Below are 25,735 nucleotides of genomic sequence, written 5' to 3'. Positions count from 1 at the left end.
TATTACCTGTTCACAGAATTCTTTTCGTGTTTGGTAGTTCCAAAGAAATTGGCTTCTATGCATATTCTAAGGAATTACTATAGAATTCCAAACTTTTAAGACATGAAAAGAGTAGTTGGGTCAGTGATTGCTTTTTCTTCCTGTGTTTTTATTCAAAGGAATTAAAAAGAATGGGCCAGAATTCACTATTCTCTTTCAACCTTACCTGTTAAATTTTCTAGAGCTTTTGCAGTGGAAATTGCTGCATGTGGAAATGGAAAGGGTGTGGCGCCATCAACAATGCACTCTCAAACCAAATCAGATTGAATACTTGTGAAATAAACAGCATATGATCAAAACCTGAAATGTGAGAATAGTTGTGGTTCTGTTCGCCGAGCTGGGAATTTGTGTTGCAGACGTTTCGCTCCCAGTCTAGGTGACATCCTCAGTGCTTGGGAGCCTCCTGTGAAGCGCTTCTGTGATCTTTCCTCCGGCATTTGTAGTGGTTTGAATCTGTTGCTTCCGGTTGTCAGTTCCAGCTGTCCGTTGCAGTGGCCGGTATATTGGGTCCAGATCAATATGCTTATTGATTGAATCTGTGGGTGAGTGCCATACCTCTAGGAATTCCCTGGCTGTTCTCTGTTTGGCTTGTCCTATAATAGTAGTGTTGTCCCAGTCGAATTCATGTTGCTTGTCATCTGCGTGTGTGGCTACTAAGGATAGCTGGTCGTGTCATTTCGTGGCTAGTTGGTGTTCATGGATGCAGATCGTTAGCTGTCTTCCTGTTTGTCCTATATAGTGTTTTGTGCAGTCATTGCATGGGATTTTGTACACTACATTGGTTTTGCTCATGCTGGGTATCGGGTCCTTCATTCTGGTGAGTTGTCTGAGAGTGGCTGTTGGTTTGTGTGCTGTTATGAGTCCTAGTGGTCGCAGTAGTTTGGCTGTCAGTTCGGAACTCTTCTTGATGTATGGTAATGTGGCTGGTCCTTTGGGTTGTGGTATGTCCTCGTTCCATTGAGCCACGAGGACAGGAATTCAACTGGGACAACACTACAATTTTATAGGACAAGCCAAACAGAGAACAGCCAGAGAATTCCTAGAGGCATAGCACTCATCCACAGATTCAATCAATAAGCACATCGATCTGGACCCAATATACCAGCCACTGCAACGGACAGCTGGAACTGACAACCGGAAGCGACAGATTCAAACCACTACAAATGCCGGAGGAAAGATCACAGAAGCACTTCACAGGAGGCTCCCAAGCACTGAGGATGTCACCTAGACAGGGGACGAAACGTCTGCAACACAAATTCCCAGCTCAGCGAACAGAACCACAACAACGAGCAGCCGAGCTACAAATCTTCTCACAAACTTTGAACGTTAGAATAGTGAATGCAATCTCAAATTGATGTAGAAAACACAGTGGCGGGGAGGGCGGAACAGGAAATTGGAAAAGTAAATCTCCCATAATTAAAGTTGAAGGAATACTTGTAGCAGTTATTTTTAAATAAGAGGTAATTTTGTAGTAATTAAGAGATTTCTCACGCCATTCGAAAGGGGATGCCCACATTCTAATAAAGAATAAAAATGTGTATAATTTTCTTACTCTTGGCAATAAAAAGTGTTAAGACTGAAGTTTGAGGAATGCACCGTTGCTATCTAGTCCTACAAATGCACTGGTCTTGGCATCACCTTAAATGCCTTACCCATTCACCAATGTAGCCAATTATAAACTTGAAATTGAGTTTAGAATTAAAGGAACTATCAACCAAGTTTCTTAAATAAATAACAGCACTACAACAGCATTTCTTGTGAAAACTGGACTGATTCAGCAAGGACGTAAAGCTGATTAAAACCTATGTGGGCGGCACGGTGGCACAGTGGTTAGCACTGCTGCCTCACAGCGCCTGAGACCCGGGTTCAATTCCCGCCTCAGGCAACTGACTGTGTGGAGTTTGCACGTTCTCCCCGTGTCGGCGTGGGTTTCCTCCGGGTGCTCCAGTTTCCTCCCACAGTCCAAAGATGTGCAGGGTCAGGTGAATTGGCCATGCTAAATTGCCCTTAGTGTTAGGTAAGGGGTCCTTAGTGTTAGGTAAGGGGTAAATGTAGGGGTATGGGTGGGTTCGCTTCGGCGGGTCGGTGTGGACTTGTTGGGCCGAAGGGCCTGTTACAACACTGTAATGTAATCTAATCTAATCTAATCTATCTACCACACAAGCATACACAGCAGATCCCAATTACAGAAAACAATTAAAGAATTTTTTCCTCCGAGTTAAAAAGTCACACAAGTCCAGGTTATAGTTCAACAGGTTTATTTGGAAGCACTAGCTTTTGGAGCGCTGCTCCTTCGTCGGAGGTTAACTTGGACTAGAAACATTTTTGACCAATAAGTGTTAATTCTTAAAGAGATATGGTATGAAAGTTCAACGTGGTTTTCAATCGGTGGTGTCACGGGTGTCACAATACACAGGCAGTTGTAACTGAGACCTTTGTCCATGTAGTTCATTCAAAAATGTCGAGAAGAACCCTCTTCTGACTCTTCAGGGAAACAGCTGAATGATGTTTTAATTGACATTCTGGACCTCACGCATGCTTTTGCAGAAATGCAGAAATAAGATGAGTAGTTTCTCTCGCTCAGGAGTCTGGACTGCAAATGACCTCCAAACAATTTCTAAAATACCTGAAAGCTGTAAACCTCGGCATGTGACTTACAATAGATAAGTCCAAGCGGAAGTGTTAAAAGTCCCAGTGTGCCCTTTAAAAAATGTGTCCAGGTTTCTCTCCAGTCTTTTCAAATGAACCACTAATTACAATTTCTTAAACACAAATCCTAAAATTACTTGCAATGATGAAATATCTTCATAACACAAGGTTGTCAAAAAAAGGTCGTGGAAGCAGGGTTAAGCAAGTTAAATTCCCAGTTAATCTGATGATTGGGTACGTTGTCGTTCAGCATATAGCAAACGTTTCCTATTTGAAAAAGTGCTGCAGGATCACTTGTATGTGTGCCTTGATTTAATATTACTCCCAACACTCTCCTGTACTAGATTATATGCTGAAGACTTGAGGAAATTTGGAACTGCAGCCTTCTTATTCAGCCTGGAGCAGCACCACTTAATGACTTAATGCTATTATATAAATCCTGTGTCCTAGGTTGTCTTTTCTTTTATGTTAGTATAGCAAATAAGAATAATGTTCCACTGCAGATGTGGTACAAGAACCAGAGAACCCTTGAAGAATTTTACCCCTTAATGAGGAGTAATAATTACCATATTACTTTATTATAAGAAATGTTGACTATAACTCTACTATTTAAGCAGAACAGTGATCAGATATCAAAAACATTATAACCTCTGGTATTTGTTTTATAGCCTTGAGGCAAAAGCAGTTTCTGCCAATCATTCTTGGGAATCTTTCTTCAGTGTGTATATATAACAGTCAACGCTAGATTAACCATCTTAAGCTGGAAGTTATAAGTGGATATGCCATTTCAGCCTCCCAAGGTCTCCTGTGTCACAGATGCCAGTCTTCGGCCAATTTGATTCTCATCAGGTGATGTGAAGAAATGGCTGAAGCAGGGAATTCTGCAAAGGCTATGGGCCCTGACAATATTCCGGCAACCGTACCGAAGACCGTTGGAATTAGCTCCAAGTTGTTCCAGTACAGCTACAACACTGGCACCCACCTGACGAATAAAGTTCAGGTGTGTCCTGTCCTCAAAAGGCAGGATAAATCCAACCCAGCTAATTACTGCCTCCTCGATCTAGTCTTCACCATCAACAAAATGTTGAAAGGTGTCTTCAAAGGCCATCAAGCAATACTTAAATAGCAATAACCTGCTTACTGATGCTTAGTCTCCACTAAAGTCACTCAGCTCCTTACTTCATTACAACCATAAATAAAAACATGGACAAAAGCATGGATAGTAGATTGGCTTGAGGCAGAAAATAGCAGATGCAGAAAATGCATGAATGATTTCCTGATTGGCAGGTTGTGATGGATGGAGGGGTGTGTTGAAGCCTCAACATTTTCTAACTTATATCAATGGCTTACGTAGGGGGAGAAAGACATGGTAGTTAACTGTGCAGGTAACATCAAGTTAGGTAGGAAAGTATATCATAAAGATGACGTAAAATTGCAAACAATAAAGATAGGTTGAATGAGAGGGCAAAAACCCTGACTGGACTATAATGTAGGAAATATGAAGCTCACTTGGGCCAGAAGAATAAAAGAATAGAGTATAACATAAATGGAGATCTGCTGAATTCCAAGATGCATAGAGAATTAGACACTCTGGTGCATGAGTCACAAAGTATTATTGTGCAAGTACAACACACAATGAGGTAGGAGAATAAAAAGACACAGTATTACATAAATAGAGAGCAACTACATAATTCCAAGGTGCAGAGGGATCTAGCTGTTCTGGTGCATGAATCTCAAAAATTAATATGCTGAAGTAATTAGGAAGGCTAATGGAATGCTGTCCTTTATTATGAGAGGAATTCAACATAAAAGTAAGGATGATGTGCTATAGTTATCGAGAATATTGGTGTGATTACATCTTGAATACTGTGTATATTTCCAATGTCCTTATTTAAGAAAGATTTACTAGTGTACAAAGAGCAAAAGTATAGTAAAAGAGAAAGCAGAACCTATCAGAGAAGAAGGGAATTTGAGAGATTTTTGTTTCTGTGTTCACAAGGTAAGAGATGATTTAGATATAGTCTCTAGCTACATAAGTCGCTAGGGCCAAATGGATTATTACCTAGGATGTTGAAGGAGGTCAGGGAGGAAATAGCAGATATTCTGAGGATTATTTCCTCATCTTCCCTGGACACAGGTGAGATGCTGGAGGACCGGAGGAATGTAAACATGGTTCTGTTACTTAAAAAGGGCATTAAAAAAAACCAAACAGTTACAATCCAGTTAGTCTTACTACAGTGGGTGGAAAATTGTTAGAATCAATCCTGATAGATCTGTCAGTTAGAAAGGCATGGACGAGTCAGGGATAGTTGGCATGGCTTTGCTAAAGGAAGGAGAAAGTGAGGTCTGCAGATGCTGGAGATCAGAGCTGGAAATGTGTTGCTGGAAAAGCGCAGCAGGTCAGGCAGCATCCAGGGAACAGGAGAATCGACGTTTCGGGCATAAGCCCTTCTTCAGGAATGAGGAAAGTTTGTCCAGCAAACTTCCTTTGCTAAAGGAAGGTCATGGCATACAAATTTGATTGAATTCTTTGAGGATCAATGAGGAAGTGCAGTGGATGTTACCAACATGGGCTTTAGTAAGGTATTTGACAAGGTCCCGCATGGCAGACTGGTCAAAAAAGTGAAAGCCCATGGGATGCAGGATAACGTGCTGAATTAGATTCAAAGTTGGTTTAGTAACAGGAATCTAAAGGTGATGGTTGATGTCTGGCCTTATGCATGGAAAGCTGATTCATGTGGTATTCCACAGAGTTCTGTCTTTGGGTTCCTCCTGTCTATTTTATACATTAATGATTTGGACTTGAACATGGGGTGCACAATTGGGAAATTTGCAGATGACACAGAAATTGGCCATGTTTTGAATGATGTAGAGGATAGCTGTAAAGTTTAATATCAATGGGTTGGTGGAGTGGGGAGGAAAGTGGCAGATGAAGTTCAACTCTGATAAATGTGAGGTAATGCATTTACGGAGATCACACAGTAAGAAGGTATACAAAATAAATGGAAATATATTGTGGGGGTAGATGAAATGAGAGATCTTGGCGTGCACAGGTCCCTAAACATGATAGTGCATGTAGCTAAGGTAACAAACAAGGTCTATGGAATGCTCTCCTTCAATGATAGGCATGCAATACAAAAGTAGGTATATAGTGACGAAACTGTATAAAATACTGGTGAGGCCACAAATAAATGTTGTGTGCGCTTACAGGAAGAATGAAATTACTCTGGAGAAAGTGTAGAGAATATTTACTTGGATGTTGCCAGGGCTGGAAATTGTAGTTAAGAGGAGAGATTGGTGAAGTTGGGATTGTTTTCCTTGTAATAGAGAAGGCTGAGGGGTGACATAACTGAGGTATACAAAATTCTGAAGAGTAGAGATAAAGTAGACAGGAGGAACCTGTTTCCCTTGACAAACATTTCAAAAGCCAAGTATCATAGATTCAAGCTAAGTGGCAGAAGGATTAGAGGGGAAGTGAGGAAAAGCATCTTTACGCAAAGGGTGTTGGGTGTCAGGAATTTGCTGCCCGAGTTGGTGGTGGAGGCAGAGACCCGAAACTCTTAAAAATACCTAGATGCGAACTTGAGTACTGTAAGCTGCTGGGCTATGGACTATGTGCAAGAAGATGGGATTACAAAGGGCATTTGGGTGTTTTGGGTCTACATGGGGAGAAGATGGGTTGAAAGGCCCCCCTTCTGTGCTGTATCGTTTCAACAGTATTATTCTGTGGAAAGGATGGAAAATGCATTGAGGCCAATTCAAAGACAATAACTGGATTGATAGCTGAGATGAGCAATTGTACAACTCTGGAACTCTCATGCCTTTGAAAGGGTTTATTTGAAATCACAAACTTTTGGATCGTGGCCTCCTTTTCAGCTGAAGTAAGAGAAAAGTACATCGAATTTATAGGCAGAGAGATCAATGGCAGAGAGATCTCTGTGTCTGTTTGCTTCTCTCTCACTTCACCTTTTAAAGGGGCTACACTCCGAAAGCTTGTGATTTCAAATAAACCTGTTGTACTATGACCTGGTGTCGGGTGACTTCTGACTTTGTCCATTCCAGTCTAACATTGCAGCTCCATATCTTAGAAGATGTTGAAGATAGGGGTAATTGAATGTTTTTCTTCTCCTATTTTGTCTGCCGTAATAGTTACGACAATCTGTACTAGACCTCAATATTTGCTGCATTAATAGTTTGGATATGTATCCTGATGGCACAAAAATTAGTGACTTAATGTAGTTTTGAGCATAAAACTAAAAAGGAACATTTTTGGGTTAAACAAGTGAGCAAAACTGGCAGTGAATTTCAACATCGGTAAGTGGCAAGTCATCTATTTTGAACCAAAAAAGGAAAGAACTTCAGTATTTAATCGGCTAAAATCTAGGAATGGTGGAAGTTCAGAGGTTTTAGAATCCATATACACTGATAATAAAAATATATAGACATCGAAGATAGGAGCATTTATTGGCCTTTCAGCCCTTCCAAGCTTGTCTGCCATTCAATATGATTATGGCTGATCATCTAATTTTGTACCCTGTTCCGGCTTTCACTCCACACTTTTTTTTTCATCCCTTTAGCCGGAAGAACTATATCCAACTCCTTGAAAAATATGATAGCAGGTACATAAAATCAAAAAGACTGATAATATTATCATCTTATAACTAGAGTCAAGCCTTGCTCAGTTGATTGCACTCTCACCTGAGCCACAAGGATTTGGTTCAAGTTCTTGACCACAAAAATTAGTGCAGTACTGAGGCAAAAATGTAAAGTGAATCGAAAAAAACCCAGAGCACTATTTTGAAGATGAGCAGGACATTTGTTCCATGTTGCTGCCAAAATTACATCCCTCAGTTCGAATCACAAACAATGGCTACATTTCAAAGGTACTTCACTGTGCTGTAAAGCATTTTTAGAAGGTAGGTAGGCATAAAGAGGGCTATGTCAATGCCCATCAGTTTTTTTTCTTCCTGGCGGGCTAGAGTAAAAAAGGTTGGGGAGGGGATTAGTTCTGCTACAGCTATACCAAATCCCTTGGTAGACTATACCTGTAATGCTTTAACATTTAGCACTGCTTCTTAGAAAGTGTGTATTAATTTAAGAAGGAATGCAGCACAAATTTAACAAAATGTGACCTGTTTCCTAAGGGCTAGATTAAGAGGAGAGATTGCTAGAATTGCATTCCCTATGATAACGCAATATCACTGAATGATTTGATTAGCACATTGTAAGGAAACAGTTGATGAAAAGAAAGGGACATAATCTTAAAATCAGGAACAGGCAATTAGGAGAGAAGTTATAACACACTTGCTGCAAAGTGTGACAAAAGGATGGAATCTTCGCACAAAGGAGTGGGTGCTATCTTGATGAATAATTTTAATTGTGAAAATTGGTTGTTTTTTTAATCATGGAAGTGTTAGAGCACACAAGAAGCCATTCAGCCCTGCACTAGCTCTTCAAATGAACATCATTACCTACTGCCAATCTCCTGCTTATTCTCCCTCCATTTCTTTGCACATTATTTCTCCCCTAATAATCCTCTTGAATGACTCAATTGAACCTGTCTCCACCACACTTCCAGGCCGAGTATTCCATATTCTAATTACTTTGAAAACGTTTTTTCTTACATCATATTTACTCCATTTGCAAATCTCTTTAAATCTATGCCCTCTTGTTCTTGTTTCTTTTAAGTTTCTCCTTTATGCTCTAGACAACTTGCTCATGATTCTGAAAACCTCTATCAGATCTCCTCTTCGCCTTCTCTCCAAAAAGAATAGTCTCAACTTCTTCAGTCTGTCCTTATATGAGAAGTTCCTCATCCCTGAAACTATTCTTGCAAATTGCTTCTGCACTCTCTCCATTATGTTTACACAACTATAACATGGCACTCAGAACTGTACAGAGTACTTCAGCTGAAGTCTAACAAGTGTCATATACAAGTTCAACTCCTTGCTCTTGTATTTTATTGCCCCTACTGGTACTATATGCTTTATTAACTACTCTCCAACTGTCCTTCCACCTTCAATGATCTGTGCCCTTGTACACCAAGGTCCCTCTGCTCCTGCAACCACTGTAGATATGCACCCTCTTTTTTTTTTATTGTCTTTGTGTTATTCCTACCAAATAACTTTTATATTGACCCTCTCCAGTCATTTCATTAATTTGTCTGTGTCCTTGCTGTGTTCTACATTGTCCTCCTCACAGTTTACAACTCTTCCAAGTTTTATGTCATTTGCAAACTTGGAAATGTTCTCCCCATTCATCAGAATCTAGATCATTAATATATATCAGCAAGAGCAAGGGTCCCGATATCAACCACTGGAAAACTCCAATTCAAACCTTCCTCCAATCCGAATAATATCCATTAATCATTATTCTGTGTTTCCAATCAATTTGGGATATTTTGTCATGTTGCTGCCATCTCTTATAGCCTGTTATTTTTCTCAAATGTGTTGTGACACTGTATCAGATGTCTTGTTCATGTACACTATATGAATAGGGATATCCTCATCTAGCCTTTCTGTTACTTGCTCAAATACTTCAAGTTAGTCAGTCACATCAAAAGCAGATCCAGGATTTACACCATCCATTTCGTCTCAGTGCTGATTGAAACCCATTTTGCACTAACAACAAATGTGGAGTATAAGTGCATTTTTGATTGTTGATCATATTGAGGGTTGAAGAGTGTGGCACTGGAAAAGCACAGCCAGTCAGACAGCATCTGAGGAACAGGAGATTGGATGTTTCGGGCGTAAGCCCTTCATGGAATTGAGGATTGTATGATATGCTTCAGTGAGTCCTACTTTGAGCATTGCATCTGCTTCTTACATGCTAGGTGGGGCTGGGCATCATTTATTTTATTTGTAACATAAATTAGAATGCCCAATATATGCTACTAATCATCGGTGAGTGATTTTTGTTCAGCTATATCTGTGACTACTTAAGACTCAAAAAATAGGATTACAATGAAGTGTCTATTACATGGATGACCCCCATTTTGTATTTCACTTAACACTTGCATGAAACCTTTCGTTATCTCAAATTCAAAAATGAAGCAAATTCAAAAATGTTGATTTCTGAATTAATATTGAATTGATATATTTGTCATTCCTTTACCAAATTGTATACAATAGATTCATTTTTTAAAATTTGACCCAATTGATAATCAATAGTTTTATCAAAATATATTTCTTTAAATAGTGTTTACCATATTCTGTATGGTAGCTACATTTTTAGTTTATCAATGTTGAAGAATAAAGGGAATAATCTAATATTGAATTTATTATTCAATTGTTTGATTGTAAATCTGGAGGGGAAACTTAATTTATATCTGATAAATTTGCAGAGATTTAAAAAGGATGGCTGCTAAAGTACAGAACTTCAAATCCGAAATAAAGCTGCTTGGCTCATTTGATCCACAGAATCATCTTATTATACAAGATCCTTATTACGTAAGTAGTGAAAATTTCTAATTTATTCATTTTTGTACATACAAAATTTAGAGTTGTCAAAGAACTTGGAAAATCCAAAAAGCAGATAGATGAATGTGTGCTTTATTTTTAATTCCCATGTTCAATGCTTCGTAATGATTATGTATGTTCAAGATGTGTTTTTAACTTCTTTCTTTTGTTGCTCCAGGGAACGGAAGCAGATTTTGAAGAAGTGTACGAACAGTGTTTAAGATGTTGCACAGCATTTCTAGAGACCACCACATAACTGTGCTAAGGGCAGTTTTAGCATGTTTGAAAATAATCTTCAATGAGTAAAAATCTTGCCAGTATTACTGCTTTCAAACTTAGAAAACTCATCTCTGAAATTGAATTTAAATATTTTAGAAAGTCACATTAGCTTTGAATGTTTCATTATTTACTTTGTTCTGGAGAGATAGTAGTTTTCCTCCAAGGCATGTGAGTGTGGATTTCATCCACACGAACTTAACGAAAATTTGTGATTAAATGTGTAAATTATGGTTTGTTTTCAGGAATTGCTAGTGAGAAGACTTTCAGAAGAACATGGCATTGGTTAATAAAGGATTGCTGTCAACTTGCTCTTCTTATTGAAAATTGATTTGTGTTTCAGAAATAATGAATAAATGTGCATGACAAAATTCTTAAGTTACAGTGAAATTTTTTAATGTGTTAGAGTTGAGTTAGAATAACTCCTTCACTTTAAATTATACTATAATTTTTGTTCTAGTTACATAGCAACAATGTTTAGTAATATGAAGTTTTGCAGCAACCCAAAATATGTGATGAATGGTCCTTTATATTTAAACATTTTATTAATGTTAACTATTGTTTGAAAACTGAAAACACCTTTCCATTAATTATCTTTTGTTAAATTCAGATTGCTTAATTGATCCAAAATGTACTTGAACTGCAGTAAGAATGCAAGATCTAATGGTAGCAGATGTTTGATTTGATTGTGGCCAATTACAATAAAGTGTTTTGCTTCACTATGGTTCCTTTCTGTCAATACTTTATGAATTTCATGTTTAATAATTTTTCTTATTTCTCTTCCATGTTGTGAGAGTACACCCTCGCTCTGGAAAAGGCATTGCGCATAGGCATAAAAATTACCTCACAGGTAGTTCCTTCATGCTTTCTCATTCCTGACTTCAACAGTCCCGAGGACCTGCACCCTTGGTTGCATGTTCCTGCTATGTTAGAGATTCTGACATCAAAAAATTTTAAGAAAATCTCCAGCATGTATGTCAGTAGATTAAACAAGTGTTGTGCTAAAATATAAATTAACAGTAAATTGCATTTATATAATGCCCTGAATCCAGTTAAATATCCTAAGTCACTTTACAGGAATGTGATCAAACATTGTTTGACATAGAACTGCATGAGGATACCAAAACAGGTGAGAGAAATATTAGAGGAGGAAGAGGTGTAGATGCCTGGGAGATTTTCAAACTGCAAGTAAGGGCACATAGATGTTGGTACATATAGAGAGTTAAAATATCAAAAAAAAATTGCTGGTTTGTTGGGAGGCTGCCAGCAACCCATTGAGCACCAGTCAGTATGAATAGACCATATAGCCTGTCAACTCAGCTCAGACCTTCAATTTTAGGCTTCAACTTCACTTTCCACTTACTTCCCATATCTGTTGATTCCCTGAGACACCAAAATCTGTCATCCCAACCCTCAATACATTAAATAACAGAGCATCACCTCCTTTCTGGCTTTTATCTGTTCCCTTTGTTGATGTTATTTTCTCCTAAGGTTGACTCCATCTCTGTCTGTCCTGTGTTGCTCTTAGACACTCCACGTAAGTTAACTGCCTCCTGATGATTATATCTGGCTTCAATTTTCTTCTCTGCTTCTTTCTTCTATGTTTTACATTGATCTTTCCTAAAAATAATTATCTCTGTCTACTACTTTCACTAATGTTGCGATCAAAATATTGCATCTTTGTCTAATTGATGTAATGCGCTAATTTCCTCTTTTCTCCACTCATTTCCAGCAGTTTATTGTTATCTGACTTACAAGATATACTGAACATCGACATCTTGAATGCATTCAGTTTAGTGCCAGAATTTTTGTTTGTTATTGATGATTCTGAGGCATATAGCCTAAAAGACCAACGTAGCATCTCAGAATTAGTTTCCTCAGATTCTGGTTCAGTTTCTGTGACATTATATAATGAACCCATCTTTCATTTTAACAAAGCTGATTTTGGCATTTTAATTCTCTTTTGGATCTCACAATTCAACTCTCAATTCTGAGGTGATTTGCACAAAATATGTGAACCTTTTCACTTGTTCCAAAACTTATCTGCTTAATTTAATTTTTACTTTTGGGATAAAAATTCTACTTGTCACCATCGAATTCAAGCTTGATCATTCTTCAACACTCCTTACTTCCACTTTGTTTACATATTTTTGGTGTTGCCTCTTATGGCGCTGCAACCTTTTGTGTCTTGGAAGACTGCTTCATTGCGCAGGGTAAACATGTCTGGGGATATAACACCCTCCTGGCATGCTGCTGTTTTGATTGGGAAGCTGTCTGTCAATTTGCTATCAAGGCTCATCACCACTAATGGAATCTGTATTGGAAGATTTTATCATTTTAATCTCCTTAATCACTCCTTTGTTTTCTGGTGTTAGACTCTATTAAATATAAGTTTGATCACTGAGCTGAAAGGTTCATTTTCCGACATTACATCACCATACTAGGTAACATCATCAGTGAGCCTCCGGTGAAGTGCTAGTGTTTTGTCCGGCTTTCTACTTAAGTGTCTTGGTTTAAGTAGAAAGCAGGACAAAACACCAGCACTTCACCGGAGGCTCACTGATGATGTTAACTAGTATGGTGACTCAACATCCGAAAATGAACCTTGCAGCTCAGCAAGCAAACTTACAACGTGAACCTCAACCTGAGCTACAGATCTTCTCAAAAATCTGTTAAATGCCTTCTCTTGGTTTATAAAGCATACACACAAAGGTTTTTTTGATTTTTCAAGTCTTTTTCAATAGCTGTTCTCAAGTTCAAGGTGCCCACTGTTCCTTTCTTTGAGCCCTGACTGGCTGTCATTTTTCTTCTTTAAATTAGTTATTTGCATCCAGAATAATTCTTAATCGTTTTCATCACATTTCTCATGAGATTTACTAAATGTGTTCAAAACATTGTGGGGATTTTGGTTTCTTCTGGGTGCTTAATTAACACAACTGAAAAAATTACTGGGGTAGAGAATTCCAAAAATTCACAATCTTTCATGTAGTAAATTCTCCTAATTTCAACTCTAAATGATCATAGAGTTGTGAGAGTAATACAGCATGGAAACTAATGTTTGGCCCATGCTGACCATGGTGTCCACTGAGCTAGTTCGAATTGCCCACATTTGGTCCACATCTCTCTAAACCCTTCCCATTCATCGTATCCAAATGCTTTTTTGAATGTTGCTATTGTACTTAGTTCAACCGCTTTCTCTGGCAGCTCATTCCATATACACACCAACTGTGTGAAGAAGTTGCCCCTCAGATCCTTCTTAAATCTTTCCCCTCTCACCTTAAACCTATGTCATTTGGTTTTCAATTCCCCATCATGTGAAAAAAGATTATATTCATTCATCCTATCAATGCCGTTCATGCCTCAGTAATGTTGCCTTCGTTCTTCTATATTCCAAAGAATGAAGTCCTATCTCTATAACTCAGGCTTACTGGTCTGGCAAATCTTCTTTGCACTTTTTCCAATTTAACTATGTCTTTCCTATACACGATGACCAAAAGTGTATACAATACTTCAAGTGCAGCCTCACCAATTATTTATACAACTGTAACGTAATGTCTCAACTCTTCTATTCAGTGCTTCGACTGATGAAGGCCAGCATGCTAAATGTCTACTTCGCCACCCTGTCTACGTGTGATGTCGCTTTCAATGAATTATATACTTGTACTCCTAGGTCCCTCTGTTCCACAACACTCCTCAGGACCTTACCATTTACTGTATAAGTCTTACCTTGGTTTGACTTTCCAAAGTGTAACATCTCATACTTATCTGTATTGAGTTGCATCTGCCAATCCTCAGCCCACTCCCCATCTGATCAAGGTCCCTCTGTAAGTTTTGATAACCTTCCTCACTCAACAATACCTCCTAATTTTGTATTATCCGCAAACTTAATACTCATGACTTGCGCTTTCGCATCCAGGTCATTTATGTAAATAACAAAGGTCCCAACACTGACCCCTGTGGCACACCACTAGTCACAGGCCTCCAGTCGAAGAAATAACTTTCAACCATTATCCTCTCCTTCCTACCATGAAATCAGTTTTGATTGTCCCCTTATCCCAAGTCTGTGCCTCTATTTTAGATTTCCCAGCCGGTGTCCACCTATCAAACCTCTTCAAAATCTGAGAAATACAGGATACTGCTGGAGAAACTCAGCAAGTCTGGCAGCATCACCAGAGAAATAGAATTAACATTTTGAGAGAACAGCTCTGAAGAAGAGTTACATAGAAAAAGCACTAATGTTTCAAGTTCATTCTCCACAGATGTTATCAGATCTGCTGAGTTTCTCCAGCATTTTCTGTGTTTATTTCAGATTTCCAGGCTCTGCAGTATTTTGCTTTCACCTTTCAATGAGAGCACATCGAGGCTTTCTAACTTCAGAGAATATTGGCTCAGTTAACGCATTCTCTCATCCAGGGGCAAGCATCTGATCCCAAAGGCCAATCTGAATTTTCGCTGTGCTGCCTCCAATGTCACAATATTTTGTTTATGTATGGAGGTCAGAATTGTACCCACAGATCCAGGTGGAGTTTCACCAAAGTGCTCTGGCAAGACATCTTTATTCCTTCACCCTAGTAGAGTAATAGTGTTGGACAGTACTGAGACATGCCCTTTGGCCCAAACTTGTCCATGCCAACCAAAATGTCCATCTGCAAAATCCCCATTTCCCTGCACTTGGCCCATATTCTTCTAAACCTTTCCTATCCATGTATTTGTCTAAGTGCATTTTAAATGTTGTTAATGTACCTGCCTCAACTTCTTCTGCTGGCTGTTCATTTCATATGCTACCACTCTCTGTGTAAAAAAATTGCCCCTCAGGTTTCCTTTTATTCTTTCTCCTTTAACCTTTGTGGACTGCATTTGTGCTTGTTGAGAATGTTAACACAGGGAAGATTTGCACAAGGAGTTCTTCAGTGGTGTGTTCATGACCCAACTATCTTCAGGTGAAACTCAGAGAGAGAGAAAAAGAAAAGTTGGGCAGACAAAAGAATGGGTAAAAGTTGACCTGGAAAAATTAATAGTTGCTTGTGGGAACAATTAGTACCTAACAATGGGTTGGTTGTGGTAGCAACCTGTACAATGACCAGGACTTAGAGACCCTGTAGCCTTCAGGACATAAAGTCAAAATCAATAATTTTAAGGCCTGTGCACCTATTCCCAAGTCCTTAACCCAACCCCCAGGCCTTGTGGTGTTTCAGCAATTTCTGTTTTTGTTTCTGATTTCCAGCACCTGCAGTTCTTTGGGTTTTTTTCTATTGAACATTACCATCTGTTTCGGTCACTGAGTCAGTTTTGGATTTAACTTGTCAACATGGTCAAATGCCTTAATAAAGTCTATGTAGACTACTTCCACTGCACTAGCTTCATCAATCCTCTGTGTTACTTTGCAAGTTAATATAAAATCTATTTGAATGTCTCAAAGTCAAGCTTTATGTGTATTTGTTGTGAATGGTAGGTAGTTTAATTTGTTAGTGTAGTTGCATCAATTAGTGACTTGGAAACATTAAAAAAAAACTCCAAATAATCAGTCATCTTAACAAAATAACCTTGAGATTCATCTTTAGGTTTTTTTTCAAAGTTTACTTCCCAATCCCAATGTGACTGATCAAGAAATTAGCTCACTAGTTAACCAGTCATATCAGAATTGGAACATCAGTTTAATTATGTAAATACTCACAAATTGGAGGTTTTTAATGTAAGCAATTAGTCTAAATTTATTTTCTTGTCATGAAATTGTATGAAATAAGCATGTGATTAACACATACTAAATAGACTTATGAACCCATCTATGTTGTTACCAACTTGCAGGGGGGGAACCCAGAAGGTACAGTAGTTTAATCAAGTATCCAATTCCCCATGGTTGCTTTATGGGCTTCTCAAGACACCAATTCAGCAGCAATGCTCACATATTTGCTAAACATTACTGTTTAGATGTAAGTGCAGTGTATGACATTGTCCTTAGCGGATTGATCCTGGTCACTAGTGTTACAATTGCTTTACAGTAAAGTTTCTTTCTTCACCCACCCTGTACCAGTTTGTTCTGCATCTCGTGCTTGGAGGATACAAGATGGAGAAGCTTGCTATTTACCATCATCTTTATTTTAAAACTAAACATTCTCTGCACAGTGATAATAACAACCCCCCACTGTGCTGCAGGGATGGTGTGTTTCTTTCGGGATTGCAGTTCACGGTTTTTCAACATTTGTTCCTATTTTCACAGCTAGCTGAAGGATTTTACAAACTGAGCAAGTCTGCTATAAACTGAACTCAGTATCCTTATGCATCCCAGTTATAGGTCAGATGGTTCAGACTTGATGTTTATTTCCAAACTGAAAACTCTTTGTTAAGGGACAGGATATCTACTTTCCACATTCAAAGATAAAATGAGTGATATCACCAGACCAAAGTGCACTGGGTAAACTTAGGAAATTTATCAAAATGTCGTAATAGAAGCAAAAAGGAATAAGACTCTGAAAAGTAATAACTAAACTCTATATAAATGTTCAAATAATAGGAAAGTCCAAGAGCTTTTGAAAGATGTTCAGTCAATAACTCCAAGCAATTCTTCCAGCTGCTAGCAAGTCTTCCTGTTAAAGTTAATGAAGTCACACAGGATACTCAAGGAGCTGAGTATCCTGGGGAAACTGTGGACTTAAAATCAGTGTTATTTTATTTGTTGCAAGTAAAATAATCTTATGAAGATTGTTTTAGAACAGTACAGCACAGGAACATACCATTCGCCCAATCATATCTGTGCTGACCAAGAAGCCATTTTATACAAATCCCATTTGTCTGCACATGCTGGGCATTCCTCTATTCCCTGACTGTTCATGAGTCTGTCAAAATACCTCTTAAATATTGTTATCCTCTCTGCTCCTATCACCTTTCCTGCAGGGCATTTCCAGCACCAACCATACTATGTAATAAACTTTCCTTGCAGATCGCCTTTAAATTAGATTAGATTCCCTACAGTATGGAAACAGGCCCTTCAGCCCAACAAGTCCACACTGACCCTCTGAAGAGTAACCCACCCAGACTCATTCCACTATCCTATATTTACCCCTGAATAATGCACATAACACTATGGGCAATTTAGCATGGCCAATTCACCTGACTTGCACATCTTTGGATTGTGAGAGGAAACTGGAGCACCCAGAGGAAACATGGGGAGAATGTGCAAACTCCATACAGAAAGTCGCCTGAGGCAGGAATTGAACCTGGGTTCCTGGCGCTGTGAGGCAGCAGTGCTTACCACTGAGCCACCATGCTGCCCTATTTCCCTTCTCACCTTATGCCCCATAGAATGTGACATTTCCATCCTGGGAAAAAGACTTTATCCAGCCTATCCATGCCCTTCATTTGTTTTTATTTTCTAGCAGATCACCCTCAGCAAAAACAATCCAAATTTTCCCAACCTCTCCTTATAGCTAACACACTCCAATGTAGGCAACATCCTGGTAAAACTCTTTTGCACCTTTGTCTCCTTTGATAACCACCTTCAATGTCCACAATTCAGTCAATTTACATGTCATCTGCAAACTTACTGACCATACTACCTAAATTTTCAACTATTTGACACCGTTTGTGATACTTTAGTAGTGCTATGTTGTTCAAAATTTGCAAATAGCTTTTGAGACCAGACAAAAGGATAAGATTGTATTCCACATCTGCCACTGCAGTAGAAGATGTGCAAGTAATTCTGAATGGATCAAAGGAAGTTCCATTGTCGTGAATCAGAGGGCTTGTAATTACAATGTAGCTACAGACAAAAGAATCTTTACATTTTGCTGTAACATTATTTAAAACCAAGTAGCATCATGGGGAGGAAAGTTAATACTAAGTTGTTTGCTTAGGTTTAGCTCCGACTATAGCAAACTATCGACTGGTATGCATGAGGACATTCTTTCACAGAATCACAGAATTGTTACACTACAGGAGAACAGCTTCAGCCCATCACTTCTGTACTCACTCTCAGAGCATTTTAACTTGCTGTCAATATTCTTCCTTTTCCACTTAATGCTGCCCATTGTTTCTCTTTAAATAATCATCTAATACTCTCTTGAATGCCTCAATTGAACCTGTTTCTACCAAATCTTCAGGCAGCGCATTCTAACTCATAACTATATGCTGTGTGAATTTCTTTTTCTCAGGTCACACTTGTATGTTTTGCAAAACACTTTAGAACTGTGCCCTCTGATTCTCAATCAGCTTATGAGTGGGCATGGTTTCTCCCTATATTGCTCTCATAATCTTGAAAACATCTTTCAAATATCCTCTGTGCTTACTCCTCTTCAGGAAAATCAGTCCCAATTTCTCCAATCTTTCCTCATAACTGAAGTCTCTCATCCTTGGACTATTCTTGTAAACCTCTTCTGTGCTGTATCCAATATCTTTCCTATGTCATCCTTCCTATTATGTGGCATCCAGAATTGTACACAAGGGGAGATCTAACCAGTATCCGATAGAAACTCATATACTCTTGTCCCTTTGTTGAAACTTCGAAAACTGTGTTCTTTGCACTTTTAATGACTTATGCACATATGTATATATATATATATATATATCCAGGTCTGTCTGTTCCTGCATACTCAATAATAGTACTCTCTATCTTTATATGCTGTCTTCCTGTTCTTTGTATTAAGGTGTATCACATCACTTCTCTGTATTGAACTTCATCTGCCACTCATCCACCCACTCCACCAATATTACAATACTCTTTTTTTTATTCCACACTATTCTTTTTACCGTCTACAATTCTCTGATTTTGTATTATGTGTAAACTTTGAAATTATCCCCTGTCCATCAAGATCTATAAAATTTATACATATCAGGAAAGAGTATAATTACCATCCCCTGGGGAACTCTAAACTTCTTCCAGTCTGAAAGAAATAAACATTAACCGCCAGTCTCTCTTTCCTGATGCTCAACCAATTTTATATCTACATTGCTACTGTCCCTTTTATTCCATGGCCTATAATTTTCTCATGGGTCTGTTGTGTGGCATTATATACAGTGCCTTTGAGAAGTCCATATCCACTATATTAGCAGCCTTCCCCTCATCAATACTCTCTCATACCTCTGAAAAACGTTATTTTGATACAACTTTTGTCTGAACAAACCCATGCAGATTCTTCTGAATTAATCTATATTTTTTCATACCCATATGTATCCCAAATAATTGTTTCCAAAGGTTTTCCCAGTACTGAAGTTAAATTGACTGATCTATGATTTCAGGCCCCATATTTACAACTTATTCTGAGCAAGGGCATATTGTCTGCAATTCTCCAATTCATCAGTGCCCCACTGAATTTAGGAAGAGTGAAAGACAATTGGTCCTTTTGGTCCCTAATTGGCCCTTTTACCACCCTTGTTTCTATTTATATGCTTACAAATGATTTGGTGATTTCCCTTTTCATTAGCCGCCAGTATTGTTTCAAAATCCTTCTTTGCTTCTCGTATTTGATTTTTCATCTTCCTTCTGAACCTTCTGTGTTCAGCTTGGTTTTCAACTGTAGTTACCACCTGATTTCTAATATAAACACGCTATAGTTCTTTAATTTTTTTATCTCATTTGTCACAGAAGGTTCGCTGGATTTGTTTGTCCTACATTTCCCTTTTGAGAGGATGTACTCCCACTGTGCCCAAATTGTCTTGACTTTGTTGCTTCGGCTGCTGTTTCTCCCATTAACCTTTGGACAAATCAGTGGAGCTAAGAGCTCTGGAGCAGAAGCTGCAATATCATATTTTTAAATCCATGTGTAGCACAATTTCCCCAAACCTGGACTTTATTCCTACATGGTATGCAGGAATGAAGGAGCTACAAGGAAGTGGGTAACCTTTATTCATTGTCATAAGGTAAATTGGTTAATTTTTCGTTATTTTAATATTCACTTACATTTCCTGAAGGATGCATTCTTTGTTTTCCAAAAGTTCTTGGATATGATTCTTTTCTAATTTATATCAATGTTCAAACTTCTTTATACCACAAAGTATTAGTGATCATTGTACAATGCATTTAGATCTGAAATTCTCATTAATGTTAAAACATGTGCCTAATAATGTTCAACTATTGTAAAGAGAAAATAAATGTTACACATAATTGATTCATGATTGGTTTAGACCATATGTTGTATATCTAGACTCCTGTTTTCGAATATTTTCCTCATACCCAAGATCTTTCAATTTGGTACATGTTTGCAAATGTGATCATATAGTTGTGCCATTTAACATTCATATTCTTACATCACATTACTTAGGATGATATCTTAATCTTTAAACACCAAAACTGCTGGATGTAATGTGAGTTGTTCATGAGATAATGTGTACTAACTGGCACATGGTACCCTACTCAAGAGGTTTCATTTCAAGAGAAATTGGTAGTAAATATAAAACTTTGATTAGAGGAGGTCATGTTTTCTTGTGTTTTTAAATTTACTGTTGGTCAAACAAATATGGCGATGTCACTTTAAGAGGTTATTTTGTCCTGTCTTTTTTTTTGAAGAGAGATTGTAAGGCGAGTTGGCTACTGATGACCATTTTAGTAAACAGCTTGGGAGATCTTGGATTTTTTAATGCAGCCTGAATAGCTGTGGCCAGCTTTCACAGATCAGGATTCCTGAATAGCAGCGGAAGCCATTGAAGTTTCATAATAGCTGAAAGTTTCAGTGAATGTCTCCTTGCTTCTACTCTCTCTGAATTTTCTATTGCTGTTTCTTTCCCCCCTGGATTAGAGAACTGCATGTGAGAATCTGTGTCTGAATTTTCTTTTTTTGCCAAGGGATGTGTTTATGTGATGTTACTACAGTGAAAACGTTACTGAGTAATGGTTACTGTATCCTTTTTTTAAAGTTTTCCAATAGAGTTGTTATTCTAATTCCTTTTCCTTTGGTTGTTTTTTAGCTCCAGTGTTTAAACAAATTGCTTTGCTTAACATTGAGTTGTTTGACCAGTTGCATGGCATCAGGAACAGACACTTTACATTTGCCTTTAAAATAAGAAAATGTTAGGGTCTCGGCTACCTTCTTAAAATATTTTGAGGGAGCCTGATCTGGTCCATAAAACAAACCATAGGTCATAGCAGCTAACTCATGTCACCTTTTTCGGATTTGCATTCAGAAAGAAACAAATGTACATTTATGTCCCACTTTTCACGATCGTCAATGACTCTAAGCTTTTTAGAACCAATTAAGTATTTTTAAGTGCATTTCTATTGTAATGTTAAAAATGTGGCAGCCAATCTGCACACACAAACCCCTACAAATAGCAATTTGGTAATGATGAGATAATTTGTTAATTATGTTGATATGCAATAAAGGATAAATATTGGCCAGGACAATTCCATAGCTTTTATTCATCTGATCTTTTACATTCCACCCAACTGGGCAGAACTTAATTTAACATAGAACGTTACATCGCAGTACAGGCCCTTCGGCCCTCGATGTTGCGCCGACCTGTGAAACCAATCTGAAGCCCATCTAACCTACACTATTCCATTCTCATCCATATGCCTATCCAATGACCATTTAAATGCCCTTTAAGTTGCCAAGTCTACTACTATAGTTGCCGGCAGTGCGTTCCACGCTCCCTACTACTTTCTGAGTAATGAAACTACCTCTGACGTCTGTCCTTTATCTATCAACCCTCAATTTAAAGCTATGTCCCCTCGTGCTAGCCATCGCCATCCGAGGAAAAAGGCTCTCACTGTCTAACCTATCCAACCCTCTGATTATCTTATATGTCTCAATTAATTCACCTCTCATACCTTCTCTCTAATGAAAACAGCCTCAGGCCCCTCAGCCTTTCCTCGTAAGACCTTCCCACCATACCAGGCAACATCCTAGTAAATCTCCTCTGAACCTTTTCCAAAGCTCCCACATCCTTCTTACAATGCAGTGACCAGAGCTATACACAATACTCTACATAAAGCTGCTCCAGAGTTTTGTACAGCTGCAGCATGACCTCATGGGTCCAAAACTCAATCCCTCAACCAACAAAAGCTAACACATCATATGCCTTCTTAACATCCCTATCAACCTGGGTGGCAACTTTCAAGGATCTATGTGCCTGGATACCAAGATCTCTCTGCTCATCTACACTACCAAGAATCTTACCATTAGCTGAGAACTCTGCATTCTTGTTACTCATTCCAAAGTAAATCACCTCACACTTTTCCACATTAAACTCCATTTGCCACCTCTCAGCCCAGCTCTGCACTTTATCTATGTCTCTCTGTAACCCACAACTTTGTTCGTCACTGTCCACAACACTACCGACCTTAGTGTGATCCGCAAGTTTACTAATGCATCCTTCTATGCCCTCATCCAAGTTATTTATAAAAACAACAAACAACAGTGGACCCAAAACAGATCTTTGCGGTACCTCACTAGTAACTGAACTCCAGCATGAATATTTTCAATCAACCACCCTCTGTCTTTTTTCAGCTAGCCAATTTCTGATCCAAACTGCTAAATCACCCTCAATCCCATGCCTCCGGGTTTTGTGAAATAGCCTACTGTGGAGAATCTTATCAAACGCCATACTGAAATCCATATACACCACATCACCTGCTTTACCCTCATCCACCTGTTTGGTCACCTTCTCAAAGAACTCAATAAGGTTTGTGCGGCACAACCTACCCTTCACAAAATCATGTTGACTATCCCTAATCAACTTATTCCTTTCCAGATTATTATAAATCCTAGCTCTTATAACCTTTCCCAACACTTTACCCACAACCAAAGTAAGGCACACAGGTCTATAATTTCCGGGGTTGTCCCCTTCTTGAACAAAGGAACAACATTTGCTCTCCTCCAGTCTTCTGGCACTATTCCTGTGGACAATGACGACATAAAGATCAAAGCTAAAGGCTCAGCAATCTCCTCCGTGGCTTCCCAGAGAATCCTAGGATAAATTCCATCCGGCCCACGGGACTTATCTATTTTTACACTTTCCAGAATTGCTGACACCTCCTCCTTATGCACCTCAATCCCATTTAGTCTAGTAGCCTGTATCTCAGTATTTTCCTCGACCACATTGTCTTTTTCTAGTGTGAATACTGACAAAAAACATTCATTTAGCACTTTCTCTATCTCCTCTGACTCCACACACAACTTACTACGACTGTGCTTGATTGGTCCTAATCTTACTCTAGTCATTCTTTTATTCCTTATGTAGCTATAGAAAGCATTAGGGTTTTCATTGATCCTATCTACCAATGGCTTCTCATGTCCCTTCCTGGCTCTTCTTAGCTCTTCCTTTCGGTCTTTCCTGGCTAATCTGTAATTCACACGCGCCCTAACTGAGCCATCACATCTCATCCTAACATAAGCCGCCTTCTTCCTCTTCACAAGAGATTCAATTGCCTTAGTAAATCACGGCTCCCGTGCTCGACAACTTCCTCCTGAATGGTGCATATTTATCAAGGACCCGCAGTAGCTGGTCCTTGAATGAGCTGTATATTTTGACTGTGCCCATCCCCTGCAGTTTCCTTCTCCATCCTCTGCATCCCACAACTTGCCTAATTGTATTGTAATTGCCTTTCCCCCAGCTATAACTCTTGTCCTGCAGTATATACCTATCCCTTTCCATCACTAAAGTAAACATAGCCGAATTGTGGTCTCTATCACTAAAGTACTCACCTACCTCCAAATCTAACACCTGGCTGAGAGTTCGTTACCCAGTACCAAATCTAACATCTCATCTAAAGTGGAGTGTCAACCTTAATTTATTTTTGTGCTTCAACCTTGGGTGGAGACTTCACCCTGGAATATTGTGACCCAGAGGAATGGCTGTTACAGAGTTCAGGGCATTGTTTAGAGCAGGGAGTAATTGTAAAACCATTGTCATGTTCTAGGAGTTTTGATCACTTTTCTCAGAATGATTGCTATTAAATTGGAAAAAAATCAGAAATTGTTGGAAGTACTCAGTAGGTCCAGCAATGCTTATGATGAGAGAAACAGAATTAGACTTTAAGGTCAGTGATCTTTCATCATGAAGTTTTAACTGAGGGTCAACAATATGCAATATGAATTCTGTTTCCTTCTCCGCAGATGCTGACAGACTGATTGAATCTGAGGGCTGACTTCCCAGCGTCTGAATGATATAAGCATTGATGAGATATTTTGCAGAATTGTGAGAGACCAGCAGTAAGAAAATTCCCAATGTAAGGAGCAAACTCTCCCATTTTTCAGCAATATGTAGAAAAGCAAATTGAAATTCTTTATAATGAGCATTTAGAGAACTGCTTAAATGTAATAGCAGGTATTAACAGCTTCATTATTATATCATTTCACCTCATTGATATACAGTTTCCCATTCTCCCAACTGCCAGATGGAATCTTGATGGTAACAGTTCCCAACATGAATGTCAGAGCATTACTTGGCAACTTAACTCACTGCATGTTACCACAACCACCTATCTTGGACACCAGATATCAATTTCAAAGGTTACACTCAATGGCAGTGACTGCACACTCACCTCATCTACCAGGACCTCTAGCTTCTTGTTGGCAGCGCAGAGTAACAATTTTCTTCTGTCCAACTTGTCTGATCAGTTGACAGGAACTGCAGGGCAATTCTAAGCTGTTGGCACTTGTGTGCAGCTGGCATTTAAAGATGTGCTAGTGTTATGAATCCCAGCAGTGACCAGTACATTTGCCTGTGATGAGTGGGAGAATATAATGAGCTCCTCAGTATTTGTTTTTAAATGTCGGTTTTAAAATAAAATGCATTTTTTTGAAGTGTTACGGAAATGGGTAATAAAAATATTCATGAGGCAAACTTTGATGTTGTTTCTCCATGGACTGTGGAAGTGTTTCAGAGGTATTATCCAGATTCTCAATTATTTCCTTTTAATTTCTTCGAAGATTCTAGGGAATGACCCTCAAGCATCTTACAAATATATTTCTTCATGACTTTTGCATTGCTTACGTCTACTTTATTATGGGATTCTAAAGCAAAACAATTGGATCTAGGGATTTGAAAATTAATGTCAAGAATCTACGTAACATTTTTTGCAGTTTCTACAATAATGTTTAACCTTTTCTTTTAAAGTTCATGTAATGTCTTTACTAAACTTGGGAAGAGAAGTGATTGTCATTTATTTTTGGCTAGAAGGATTTGCAAAGACTTATTGACTACAGATTCTCCTTTCTAAACTATAATGCTGTGTAATATTCATAATAGAAAACACTGAATGTGAAAAGTGTTTTAACAATGCTTTTCAGAAAATAGGTAATTCATATTTTTTTAATTCAGTCATAGGTTGTGGACATCAAAGGCCAGGCCAGCATTTATTACACATCCACAGAGGATTATTT

At 38.5% G+C, this 25,735-nt stretch overlaps 1 protein-coding gene and 1 long non-coding RNA gene across 4 annotated transcripts in view; both read left to right on the top strand.

Moving 5' to 3' along the window:
• Positions 1–11,145, top strand: part of acp1 (acid phosphatase 1) — a 42,814-nt gene extending 31,669 nt beyond the window's left edge. For all 3 annotated transcript variants that reach the window (XM_043678834.2, XM_043678829.2, XM_087978145.1), the window contains 2 exons: positions 10,031–10,136; positions 10,324–11,145. In XM_043678834.2, coding sequence (XP_043534769.1) covers positions 10,031–10,136; positions 10,324–10,401 — 184 coding nt within the window. In that variant the 3' untranslated portion in view covers positions 10,402–11,145. The remainder of the gene's footprint in view (positions 1–10,030; positions 10,137–10,323) is intronic.
• A 2,341-nt stretch (positions 11,146–13,486) lies between these two features.
• On the top strand, positions 13,487–25,190 carry LOC122541820 (uncharacterized). The gene is made up of 3 exons (XR_006309682.2): positions 13,487–20,273; positions 24,467–24,579; positions 24,748–25,190. It is a non-coding gene; the product is annotated as an uncharacterized LOC122541820 (long non-coding RNA).
• The last annotated feature ends 545 nt before the right edge of the window (positions 25,191–25,735 follow it).

The sequence above is a fragment of the Chiloscyllium plagiosum genome, unplaced genomic scaffold, assembly GCF_037043375.1.
Source record: "Chiloscyllium plagiosum isolate Xiang-an unplaced genomic scaffold, Cpla_swu_hap1 HiC_scaffold_3, whole genome shotgun sequence".
NCBI lineage: Eukaryota > Metazoa > Chordata > Chondrichthyes > Orectolobiformes > Hemiscylliidae > Chiloscyllium > Chiloscyllium plagiosum.
Note: the sequence above shows the minus strand (reverse complement) of the source record. Positions and strands in the feature narration are given on the sequence as shown.